We start from the raw sequence: 12,199 nt of genomic DNA on the forward strand, positions 1-12,199 counted from the left end.
TTACTTTGGTATTGGAAATGTATTTTAAAAAAGGAAATTTATAATTTGGAAGCACTGCTAACCATATTATTAAATAGTTGTTTTGTTGGGTTATCATCCATGATTTTTTGGATGTCTTTCGATTTTTGGGTCAGATAAAGCTGAGGCAGTTCAAGAACTAAGCCTACATGTAGGCTATCTATATGTAGATATTTGTGATAATAGTTGAAATACTATGTGAAAGAAAACTAAGTTACCAATATCATAAAGGTTTATAGAATCTGAGGAATCTTAGTGTGAAAACTGTCATTTAAAATGTCTAATACTTTTCTATCATGTTTTTATTCATTGGTGATAGTTTAAAATCTACACTGTTAGTCATAAGAAATGAGAGAATCAGGTCATAGTAATACAGATTTTTGTGTTTTTGCCACCTTTTACATTATTATCAAAATTGATATTTGTATATAGGTCCAAATATGCTGAGGTAAATAATGATGTGAAACAGCATCTTCAGGAGAGTTATCTGTTGATTATTAGTTACTTGTGTTTACTTTGCAAAGCAGAGATCTCAGTGTTCAGCACAAAGTGATCAAGCTTGGTATCATGAATAGGGGGTCACCTGGCCTCTTGTGCTTCACATGTAATGTAATCTAGACTGGGCTGAATTGCCTAAAAGGTTTAGCCTGAATCTAATCAGACTGCTTGGTTTAAATTCCAATTTACGTGAAAGATAGTAGCTAGAGGAGCAAGTTTCACCACTAGGAAACAGTCAAACCAAGAATATGGAATATTCTGTCAGAGTACTGTGCAGTTTCTTAGGTCATTTTCATGTAAAGTAAAAGTGATGTTTAAGAGATTGCTATAGAATGCAGTAACTAAAGGCATATGACCATCACATTACAATAGGAACCTTGTTTAAATACTGTTTGAATTTTTTATAAGCTACACATTTTTGGAAAGATGTTTTAGGGAAAGTGCTGCAATTTGATTATAGATTGGATACTGGACATACAAAGGAAGTGTTCTTTGGAATATTAATTGTATTGAAGTGAAGTCCTTAATTTTAAGATGTTGAAGTGTATGTATAGGCTAAGTGGTATTATGTTTACAACCTACTTTGAGGTGATTTAACCAAAACAAAATTATTCATAGTAAATAACACCTATTTTGGTCAGTCTGCGTGAAGGCAAGTGTAATCACCCACCAAGAAATTTGTTTGGATATTAGAGAGATTACTAATAGTAATAGTCATTTGTGACTACACTGTGTGTGACAAGTTACTTAGAACTTAAGGCAAAATGGGAATTCCCAGGAAAGGAAAGAGGGCTCAGTTGATGACTAACGGAGCCAGCATGGGTAGGGGGGATAATGAAGCTGTGTGGGAGGATGGAATAATTTTGATTATGGGTTGAAAGAGAAATGTGCTTCTTACTAGACTATCTATAGATAAATGCTACACTTTTGAAGAAATGTTAGTCATGGGAAGTAGGTGACAGATATGCAGGTGTTTATTTTTGCCTTTGTGCTCTTCTGTGATATTAGAAATTTCTCATAAGAAATGTTTGCAGGTATAATTAAGACGTTTTTAGAATTATGTTATTTGTATTTTAGCAACCAAAGGACACAATGAGATTAGATGAAACGATGCTGGTTAAACAGTTGCTGCCAGAAATCTGCCATTTTCTTCATACCTGTCGTGAAGGAAACCAGCATGCAGCTGAACTTCGGAATTCTGCCTCTGGAGTTTTATTTTCTCTCAGCTGCAACAACTTCAATGCAGTCTTTAGTCGAATTTCAACCAGGTTAGTGTACAAATCTACATAATTGCAAAGTAGCATGCTACAGAAAGTAGACTGTGTGCTAAATGTGTGTTCAGCTCTGATTTATTGAATATTTTCAGCATATGCTATTATGCTGTTTTATCCTAATAACTGAGAGGTAGGTGATATTTGCTTCCCTTTACAGGCAAGCAAACTGATACCCCAAAGAGTTCAGATGACATCCCTAATAAAGGAGAACCCCAAATTTCTAAGTCTGTCTGGCTTCAGAATCTGTATTAATTCATTATACCAGTTGTATCTCGTACTTCTGTTTTAGGCTTATTTTAATGAAATCCTTTGTGTACTATATACTTCTGTGCTTTGAAAGTTTATCCTGGGGCAGACATTTGGTGCAATGGTCTCTTGGGATGCTTGCAACCCATGGCTGGTTCCAGTCTCAATTCTACTCCTGATTCTTAACTCCCTGCTAATCTATACTTCAGATTGCAGCAGATATTGGCTCAAGTTCTTGGGTCCCTGTCATGTATATGAAAGTTCTGTCTTTGGCTTGGCCTAGCTTTGGCTATTTCTGGCATTGGGGGTATTAGCCAGTGAATGGAAGATCTCTCTCCCTGTACTTTGCAATGAAAATTAAATAATTAAATAGATTTTTTTTATTAATTACATTGCATTATGTGACATAGTGTTATGGGCATTGGGATTCCCCCCACCCCTCCCCGAACCCTCTCCCCATGGTGGATTTCTCCACCTTGCTGCATTACCACAGTTCAAATTCAGTTGAGGTTCTTTCATTGGAAGTATAATTAAATAGATTTTAAGGAACAATCATAAATATAATTTTTTTGGTTAATGATGCAAAATCATTTTTGTGAGCATTATACAGGTAGAGCGTAAATGGTGCTATGTGGGGGTGGAATCCTAACTCTAGCAAAGAACTTGGGAACTTGGTTTCATACAAATGATTTGCTTTACGATTGAGGGAAGATGGCCGACGTAGGAGAAAGGCTATGAGGGAGAGTTCAGTGAGAGAAGGTTAGAGTGCTGCAGAGGCAGCGAAGAGGAGCGGCAGGAAACCGTAGGGAGAGGTCCGTGAAACTCCCTGGGACAGTGTGGAGCCAAAAAGTTCCACACAACTCGGAAGAACAACGAGAACGGAGCAGGGCAAAGGTAGAGAAGCCGACATCCCACTCCAGACCTGCTGAGTCACCTTTGAGAGCGGCCTGACGGGAGACGCGGCCAGCTTGGAGACAGGGAAATCGGAGGGATTGTCGCCGGCGGAATTCTTCAACAACAGCAGAAGCAGACTGCAGCAGCCGGACTTTGGTGAGCTGGGGATTAACGTGGCAGCCTCCGCATTCCCCACCCCCTGCTGAGGCTCCAGCCTCTGAGAACACAAGGGGCGCAACCTGAAACTGTCAGGTCTGTGCCTTGGGAACAGCGGTGCGTGTTGGTGGCTGAAAAGGTCCCGGGAAAGCGCCTCAGATCTTCCTGCGCTAAGTGGGCCAGTGCATCTCAGCGCGCGGAGGCTGCTGGTGGGAGTCTGGAATCCCCGACACCCTGAAACCCTGTGGGTGGGCGACAGCACCAGGAGGACTCTGAGCGCCGCGCCGGGCTGGGCTAGGCGGTCCCGCCTGCAGCAGCCGCCTCCGTAGCGCAGGAGTCAGGAGGGTGCTGAACTGGGAAGTGTAGCGCTGTGTGTCCCTGACACGCAGATGCCACTCCCATAGTGTGAACTGTCCATTCCTCGCCTCCCACCCCGCAGTCCTGAGTGTAGGCGACACACCGGGAGAGCTCTGAAATCTCCTGTGCCACACTGGCACTGTGCGATCCCGCTGAGAAGTTATTTTAACAGGGCGCCTGGGTCACACCTCCTCTACGGTCCTGTGAGGAGGAGCCACACACACACCACGAGTGGTGGAATCACTGCACAAGAGCCACGCCCAGAAAGTGCCTCAACCACAGTCTTGTGTGTGGGAGACACACCAGGCGGGCTCTGAAAAACCCTGCAGTCCCTGACAAGGAGAACGCAGGGAGAAAGCACATAAAACCTTCTACGTCCTGTGGATTCCCGTGCAGGGGGCGCGCCCAGAGAGCGCCTCCATCCCTCCACGCCCTGCGGTGGCACACCTGTAGAAGAGGTGCCCAGAGTGTGCCTGGAATCCACTGGGCCCCCAAGGTGGTGCTCTACAGCCCCGGGCCCTGAGAACGCACCAACGGTGCCTTGAAAATTACCACGCCCGGCAACACCACGCTTGCAGGCTCCAATCTCTACAGGAAAGCACCTGACAGCCCCTCAACACACGGGTCCATTTGCCTTACCAGAATACACCAACGCAATGGGAAAAACCACTAGAAAGAGCTGTGCTCCAGATGAAAGAGCCAGCACCCCACCAAACATGGGCCAAAAGCCATTATCAATATCGGCGATGCGAGATGAAGACATGGACGTGTTACCAGCAAAGGAATTGATGAAAATAATGCTAAAATTTCTCAGAGACGTGGACACAAAGCTGGAAGACTACCAGAACCGCATAATCACCGAAATACAACAAATCAAAACCAAACTGGATGCCCAAGAGAATAAAATTGAAAGCCTCATCAACAGAATAAATGCGGCAGAGGAAAGGATCTCTGAAACAGAAGACACACAAAATGAAAGTGCCCAGCGAATTAAACAGCTAGAGACAAACCTCAGCAAAACTAATAAAATGATGCAAGAGATGAAGGATTACCTTAGAAAATTGAATATTCGGATCATCGGCCTCCCCGAGGGAGTAGAAAGAGAATCTGGGATGCAAGCAGTGCTTGATGAAATTATACAGGAAAACTTCCAAAACACTTGGAACACGAATCCACCCCGCATACAGGATGGACAGAGAACTCCCAACAGACATGATCCAAAGAGATCTTCACCCAGACACACGGTGCTCAAGTTCTACTCCAATGAAGACAAAGAAGGAATCCTGAGACAAGTACGAAGTAGAGAAAAGATCACATACAGGGGAAAACCCATCAGAATTACTGCTGACTTCTCCGAAGAGACCCTACAAGCAAGGAGAGAATGGACAAAGATCTTCCAAGTCCTGAAACAAAACAACTGTCAACCAAAAATAATCTACCCAGCAAAGATCTCATTTGTATTTGAGAACGAAATCAGATACTTCAATAGCAAAGAAAAACTAGAAGAATATGTCTACACAAAACCAGCCCTGCAAAGTCTCCTTAGAAATGCGCTAGTCCCGGACAAAAAGGAGGCAAATCACAAACAAAGTTGGCAAATAAGAAGGTCTCCAAACTAAAGGCCGCACAAACAAGACAACTACATAGGCAACAACACATACACAACACAAACACATGGCAGGGCAAAATTGCAACCTCTCAATTTTAACTCTCAACACAAATGGTCTAAATTCACCAATCAAAAGACAGAGATTAATAGAATGGATCATCAAACAAGACCCAACCATCTGTTGCCTACAAGAAACGCATCTAACCAGAAAGGATGCAAAGAAACTGAAAGTGAAGGGATGGAAAAAGATATTTCACGCTAATGGACGAGAAAAAAAAGCTGGGGTAGCTATCCTAATTTCAGACGAGATAGATTTCATTCTAACTAACATCAAAAGAGACAGGGAAGGCCATTTTATACTGGTGAAAGGAATGATCCATCAAGAAGCAATCACCATCATTAATGTTTATGCACCGAATCTTAATGCACCTAGTTACGTAAAGCAATTACTTACAGACTTAAGGGAAGACATAGACACCCGCACAATTCTTGTAGGCGATCTCAACACACCTCTAACAACAATGGACCGGTCTACGAAACAAAAACTCAACAAAGAAACAACAGAGCTCACACAAACAATAGAACAACTGGACTTAGTAGACATATATAGAACTTTTTATCCTAAGGCCACAGACTATACATTCTTCTCAGCGGTGCATGGCACCTTCTCCAGAATCGACCACATGATAGGACATAAAGCGAATCTAAACAACTTCCAAAACATTAGTATCATACCATGTACCCTCTCAGACCACCATGGGATGAAACTGGAAATCAACAACTCAAAACTCCCCAAGAAGTATACGCACTCTTGGAAATTGAACAATATGCTATTAAACGAACATTGGGTCAGAGAAGAAATCAAAGATGAGATCAAAAAATTTATGGAAACCAATGAAAACTCTGATACAACATTCCAAAACTTGTGGGACACCGCCAAAGCAGTGCTACGAGGTAGATTCATCGCAATCGGAGCGCATGTCAAGGCCCAAGAAAGACGCCAAATACAGGAACTAACCTCACACCTCCAGGATCTGGAAAAACAGCAGCAGAAGAGTCCCACGCACAATAGGAAACAAGAAATCATCAAAACAAGGGAGGAGATAAACCAAATAGAAATCAAAAAAACTATACATAAAATCAACAAATCAAAAAGTTGGTTTTTTGAGAAAATAAACAAAATAGACACTCCACTGGCCCGATTGACCAAAAAAAAACAAGAGAAAGTGAGAATTAATAGCATTAAAGATGAAAAAGGCAACATAACAACAGACACTGCAATCATTAAGAAAATAATTAGAAATTACTACAAAGAACTGTACTCCCACAAATTTGAGGACCACCAAGAAATAGAAAAGTTCTTGGACTCCCACCACTTACCAAAACTCAGTCCGGAGGCAACTGCAGAATTAAATAAACCCATAACCGAGGTAGAGATTGAAACAGTCATCAAGGATCTCCCAACGAAAAAAAGCCCAGGCCCAGACGGCTTCACTACAGAATTCTACAAAACATTCCGAACAGAACTAACCCCAATCCTCTACAAGCTCTTCAAAACAATAGAGGAGGAAGCAACCCTCCCAAACTCATTCTATGAAGCCAACATCACCTTAATCCCAAAACCGGACAGAGAACCATCAGAGAAGGAAAACTACAGACCTATTTCTCTGATGAACATTGATGCTAAAATTCTCAACAAAATCCTAGCCAATAGAATTCAAAAAATCATCAGACAGATCATTCATCCGGATCAAGTAGGATTCATCCCTGGGATGCAGGGATGGTTCAACATTCGGAAATCCATAAATGTTATAAACCATATCCAAAAACAGCAAAACAAGAACCACATAATAGTTTCAATAGATGCAGAAAAAGCTTTCGACAAAATCCAACACCTCTTCATGCTAAAAACTCTAGCCAAAGTAGGCATAGATGGGAAAATCCACAACATAATCAAAGCAATTTATGAAAAACCCAACGCCAGTATCATACTGAATGGAGAAAAGCTAGAACCCTTCCCACTGAGATCTGGAACAAGACAAGGGTGCCCGCTATCACCACTGCTATTCAACATAGTCCTAGAGGTACTTGCAGAGGCCATAAGACAAGAAAAAGAAATCAAAGGCATACGTATAGGAAACGAAGAAGTCAAGCTTTCACTATATGCAGATGACATAATCCTATACATAGAAAAACCAGGAGACTCAATACAGAAACTGCTAGAACTTATACGAGAGTTTGGCAGAGTGGCGGGGTACAAAATTAACGAACGAAAATCAACAGCCATAGTGTACGCAAATAACACCAAGATGGAAGAAGATCTAACCAACAGGATACCATTCAAAATAGCAGAGAGAAGTATGAAGTATTTGGGAATAAATCTAACCAAAAGCGTAGGAGACCTATTCGAAGAAAACTACAAACTATTTAAAAAGGAAATTGAACAAAACCTCAAAAGATGGAATAACATCCCGTGCTCCTGGATAGGCAAAATCAATATCATTAAAATGTCTATACTACCACAAGCAATATACATTTTCAATGCAATTCCAATCAAATTGCCCAAAACATTCTTCACGGAACTGGATACAATGATTCAAAAGTTCATCTGGAAGCACAAAAAACCACGAATAGCTAGAACCATCCTGAAAAATAAGAAGTCAGCAGGGGGAATCACAATCCCGGACCTCTGGACATACTATAGAGCAGTGGTTATCAAAACAGCCTGGTACTGGCACAAAGACAGAAAGGAAGATCAATGGAATAGAATAGAAGCACCAAAAGGGAACCCACACAAATACAGCCAATTAATCTTTGACAAAAAGACCAATGACAGCTCAAGCAAGTGGGAAGGCCTCTTTGGTAAATGTTGTTGGGACAACTGGCTGATAGCCTGTAGAAACAAAAAAATAGACCCACATCTATCACCATACACTAAGATCCAATCTACATGGATAAAAGACCTAAACCTACATCCAGAAACCTTCAAACTCTTGCAAGAAAATGTAGGAAATACCCTGCAAGACCTAGGAGTAGGTCCCGACTTTCTAAGAAGGACACCAAAAGCAATAGCAGTTGAGAACAGAATAAACAAATGGGACCTCATCAAACTAAGAAGCTTCTGTACAGCAAGGGAAACAATCAACAAAGTAAAAAAGCAACCCACAGAGTGGGAGAAGATCTTTGCACACGATATAGGCGATAGGGGGCTAATTTCCAGGATATATAAAGAACTTCAAAACAACCAAAAAACCAAAACAAACAAGCCACTCAAGAAATGGGCACGGGAAATGGGCAAACATTTCACAAAGGAACAAGTCCAAATGGCAAACAAACATATGAAAAAATGTTCCAGCTCCCTAGCAATAAGGGAAATCCAAATTAAAACATCGATGAGGTACCACCTAACACCAGTAAGATTGGCCCACATAAACAAGAACACCAACGACGCTTGCTGGCGAGGATGCGGGGAAAAGGGAACCCTACTCCACTGCTGGTGGAGCTGCAAATTGGTACAGCCTTTATGGAAATCAGTCTGGAGAACACTCAAACAACTCAAAATCTGCATACCATATGACCCAGCAATAGCACTCCTAGGAATATATCCAAAACACCTGTTTTACGACAAACCAACATGCATCCCTATGTTCATTGCAGCACAATCAGTAATTGCAAAAACATGGAAGCAACCGAAATGCCCATCAGCAGAAGATTGGATAAGAAAGCTTTGGTTCATCTACTCCATGGAATACTACTCAGCTATTAAAAAAAACAAAATGCAGTTCTTTGTGGCTAAATGGGTACAACTGGAAACTATAATGCTAAGGGAAATGAGCGAATCCCAAAAGATTAGATACCACATGTTTGCCTTGATTTAACCTGTAATTTTTTGTTTGGTTGTTTGTTATTTTTTTTTTTTTTTTGAACCTGTCATTGATACTGTCTCAACCCAGATGTTTCGAAGAAGGGAACTTGCATTATTTTTAACATATTGTTTACCCAATACTATGTCAATTAATTCCATAATGTTGTATATTGATACTGTGGCCTCGTTGGGGCTTTTAACTGACTGGATCTTTACTCTGTTAGACCTATTTTCAGACCATAGAAGGTCTCCCCAAGAGGCCACTGAACTTATCTGGACAATAAGACGCTGAACTTTATGCTAGGCATGTGTCTGCAAGCAATGAATCTCAACCGAACTTGAACTATGGTTATGCAACAAGGTGGAGGAATCCACCATGGGGGGAGGGGTATGGGAGGGGTGGGGGGAATCCCTAGCGCCTATGAAACTGTACTACACAATACAATGTAAGCAACAATAATAAAAAAAAAAAAAAAAAAAATAAGACAATCACTATATCCCTATTGAAAAACAAAAAAAAAAAAAAAAAAAAAAAAAAAAAAAAAAAACAAATGATTTGCTTTATCCTACAAATAAAGGAGTTCTTAAAGGAGTTAAAGGAATTCTTAATTATTGCTAAGAGGTAAGTATAACAGAAATCCCATAATGATTAGTAAATTGAAGATTGATATAGAGTATAGAAAAGTAGTCCGTCTGTTTATTAGTGCCTACTTTTTTATTGTTAGTATATACTGTGAACAGTGAACTTGTATTGATCAGATTCACTCATTTCTTTGTTGAATGAGAACCATGCACTTTAACTTGAGAATTTGTGTTACAATGTTTTGGGGAATCGACTAATCAAATTCTATAATATTTTTTAAAATTATATTTCTATAATTTGATGGTATTTTTTAGTTTTAATAGAATTCTTGGCCCAAGAAAAATTAAGCATTTTTATTAAGCATGATAGAAGATTGATAATCTTGGGTAGCATTCATATGATATAACAGAGTTCTTATGAACTCTGAATAGTTAACGTTTTATATTCTGAGTTATAGGTCACTGCAACCAGTAGAATAACAAACTCCTAGGGAAGAGAAAACTGAAAATTATTTTTAAAAGCAAACAAAAATACCAAAAACTTTCTCCCTTGAGGTGACTGGCAGATCAACATTATTGCTTGAAAGAGTGAAATATGTTTAAGCCTACTACTGAGTGAGTAGTTAATAAAACACAAATATGTCACCTTTAAAAACCAGACATTTTCTAGTCACCAACACGAGAGCTTTATTTCCAGACTCCAGTTCACTGTTTGATGCCAGAGTTGAAATTGTCTAGAATTTCACTAATTTTTAGGGGAGATTGCTCAAAAATGGAAGCTATAAAATAATATGTGTCAGATTTGCCTTTTCATTTAGCCAATAGCAGAAATAGAAACTGACCTTTTTAGAGGACCACTGACCTTGAAGACCATTATGATGGTTCAATTTAGGTGGAAGTGTCTATGGCATTGCTGTCATAGGGTTGGTCCTTAAAAAATATATGTGACTTAAATGATCGTTCTTTTCTGAAAGTTGAACACAGATCTCATATATACTAGATGAATTGATGCCAAGTGTTTTATGCTTAACTGTTCTTGTTCTCCTATTAGATTTTTCTTTTTATTTATATAAGGTGAATAAATTTCATGTGTTTCATAATGCAGATTTAGGAGTATAGTGATACTTTCCATCCCAGCCTTCCATTCTCTATTTAAATCCTGCCTCCTCCTTTCTTTATTTTTTACTTAATTTTTGCAATGACATTCTTTTAATTTACTTTATAATCACAGGCTCAACCCTCCTTTAGATAAAGAAGTCAACAAATGGCAAAAAAAATACTGTTCCTCAAGAATATAGACAGAGGTTGTAAACAATAATCTCAAAGTGTCAGTTTAACTCATATAAACTCTTTTTTTTTTCTCTGTATGTTAGTTACAACAGGTCTAGAACAACATTATATTTGTTTTTTCCAGACTGGCTTATTTTACTAAGCATAATGGTTTCCAGTTGCATCCATTTTATTACAAAAGGCAGAGGGTCGTATTTTTCATGGCCACATAGTATCCCATAGTGTATATGGATCACATTGACCTTATCCAATCATCAGTTGATGGGCATCTGGGGTGATTCCATCTTAGCTGTTGTGAATTTGAACTGCTACAAAAATGGGAACACAGATGACTGTCATATACTGTTTTCCTTTCGTTTGGGTAATTTCCCAGGAGTGAGATGGCTGCGTCATTGTATGATAAATACAGATTTGCTTTTAGATAAAATTAGAATTTATTTATATTTTACTTGAGAGGCATAGAGAGAAATTGAGACTTTGAACCTGCTTGTTCCCTCCCCAGATCCCACAATAATTGGGATTGGGCCTGAAGCCAGAAGGTAAACACCCAATCCTAGTCTCAGTCAGGAACACTTTAGCTGTCACCTACTGCTGTGGAGGGTGTGCGTTAGCAAGAAGCTGGAACCCCAAGTGGATCTGGGACCCAAACCCTGGCATTCTGGTACAGTATGAGGGTAACCCAACTAGTATTTGAACCACCAGAACAAGGTATGCCCTTAAGATTTACTTTTTATACATGTATTTCTGTCCATTTCTTTAGGGGAAGATGGGCCATAGATCATACCAAGATTATTATGCTCCTGAAGCATACCATAGTAATCTTGGATGGAGAAGATCAGCTGGTTTCTCCACAGAATTACTGTGCAACTGTACTAGATGTAGTTGCCCTTCTGAATATCTAGTTTGACCTACCACCAGAAACAAAAGACTCGGTAATTTCAAAGTCATTTAGCTCTTCACAAACCTGTCTCTTTAAAAAAAATTTTTTTTAATTTGTTTTTATTGGAAAAATCGGATTTGCAGAGACGATAGAACAGAAAGATCTTCTACCCACTGGTTCACTCCCCCAAGTGACTACAGTGGTTGGAGCTGAACCAATCTGAAGCCAGGAGCCAGGAGCTTCTTGTGGTTCTCCCAATGGGTGTGGGGTCCCATGGCTTTGGGCCATCCTCCACTGTTCTCCCAGGCCACAAGCAGGGAGCCAATTGGGAACTGGAACAGTTGGGACACGAACCAATGCCCATACAGGATCCTGGCATCTGCAAGGGGAAAATTAGCCAATTGAACCATCACGCTGGGCCCATAAATCTGCCTTTAAAACATAGATAGTTATTGTTTTAAAACCAGTTTTGGATTCCACTTGTAGTTCTAATAATTGAAAGTATACTTATATTCTTTTAAATGCTGTAT

At 39.9% G+C, this 12,199-nt stretch overlaps 1 protein-coding gene across 4 annotated transcripts in view; it reads left to right on the plus strand.

The window, feature by feature from the left end:
- The window catches only part of NF1 (neurofibromin 1), a 231,966-nt gene that overhangs the window by 40,743 nt on the left and 179,024 nt on the right, over positions 1-12,199 (plus strand). For all 4 annotated transcript variants that reach the window (XM_041001779.1, XM_041001781.1, XM_041001780.1 and 1 more), the window contains exon 4: positions 1,594-1,784. In XM_041001779.1, the coding sequence (XP_040857713.1) occupies positions 1,594-1,784 (191 nt within the window). The remainder of the gene's footprint in view (positions 1-1,593; positions 1,785-12,199) is intronic.

The sequence above is a fragment of the Ochotona curzoniae genome, unplaced genomic scaffold (genome assembly GCF_017591425.1).
Source record: "Ochotona curzoniae isolate NIBS_2020 unplaced genomic scaffold, NIBS_Ocur_1.0 scaffold_2453, whole genome shotgun sequence".
Taxonomy (NCBI): Eukaryota; Metazoa; Chordata; class Mammalia; order Lagomorpha; family Ochotonidae; genus Ochotona; species Ochotona curzoniae.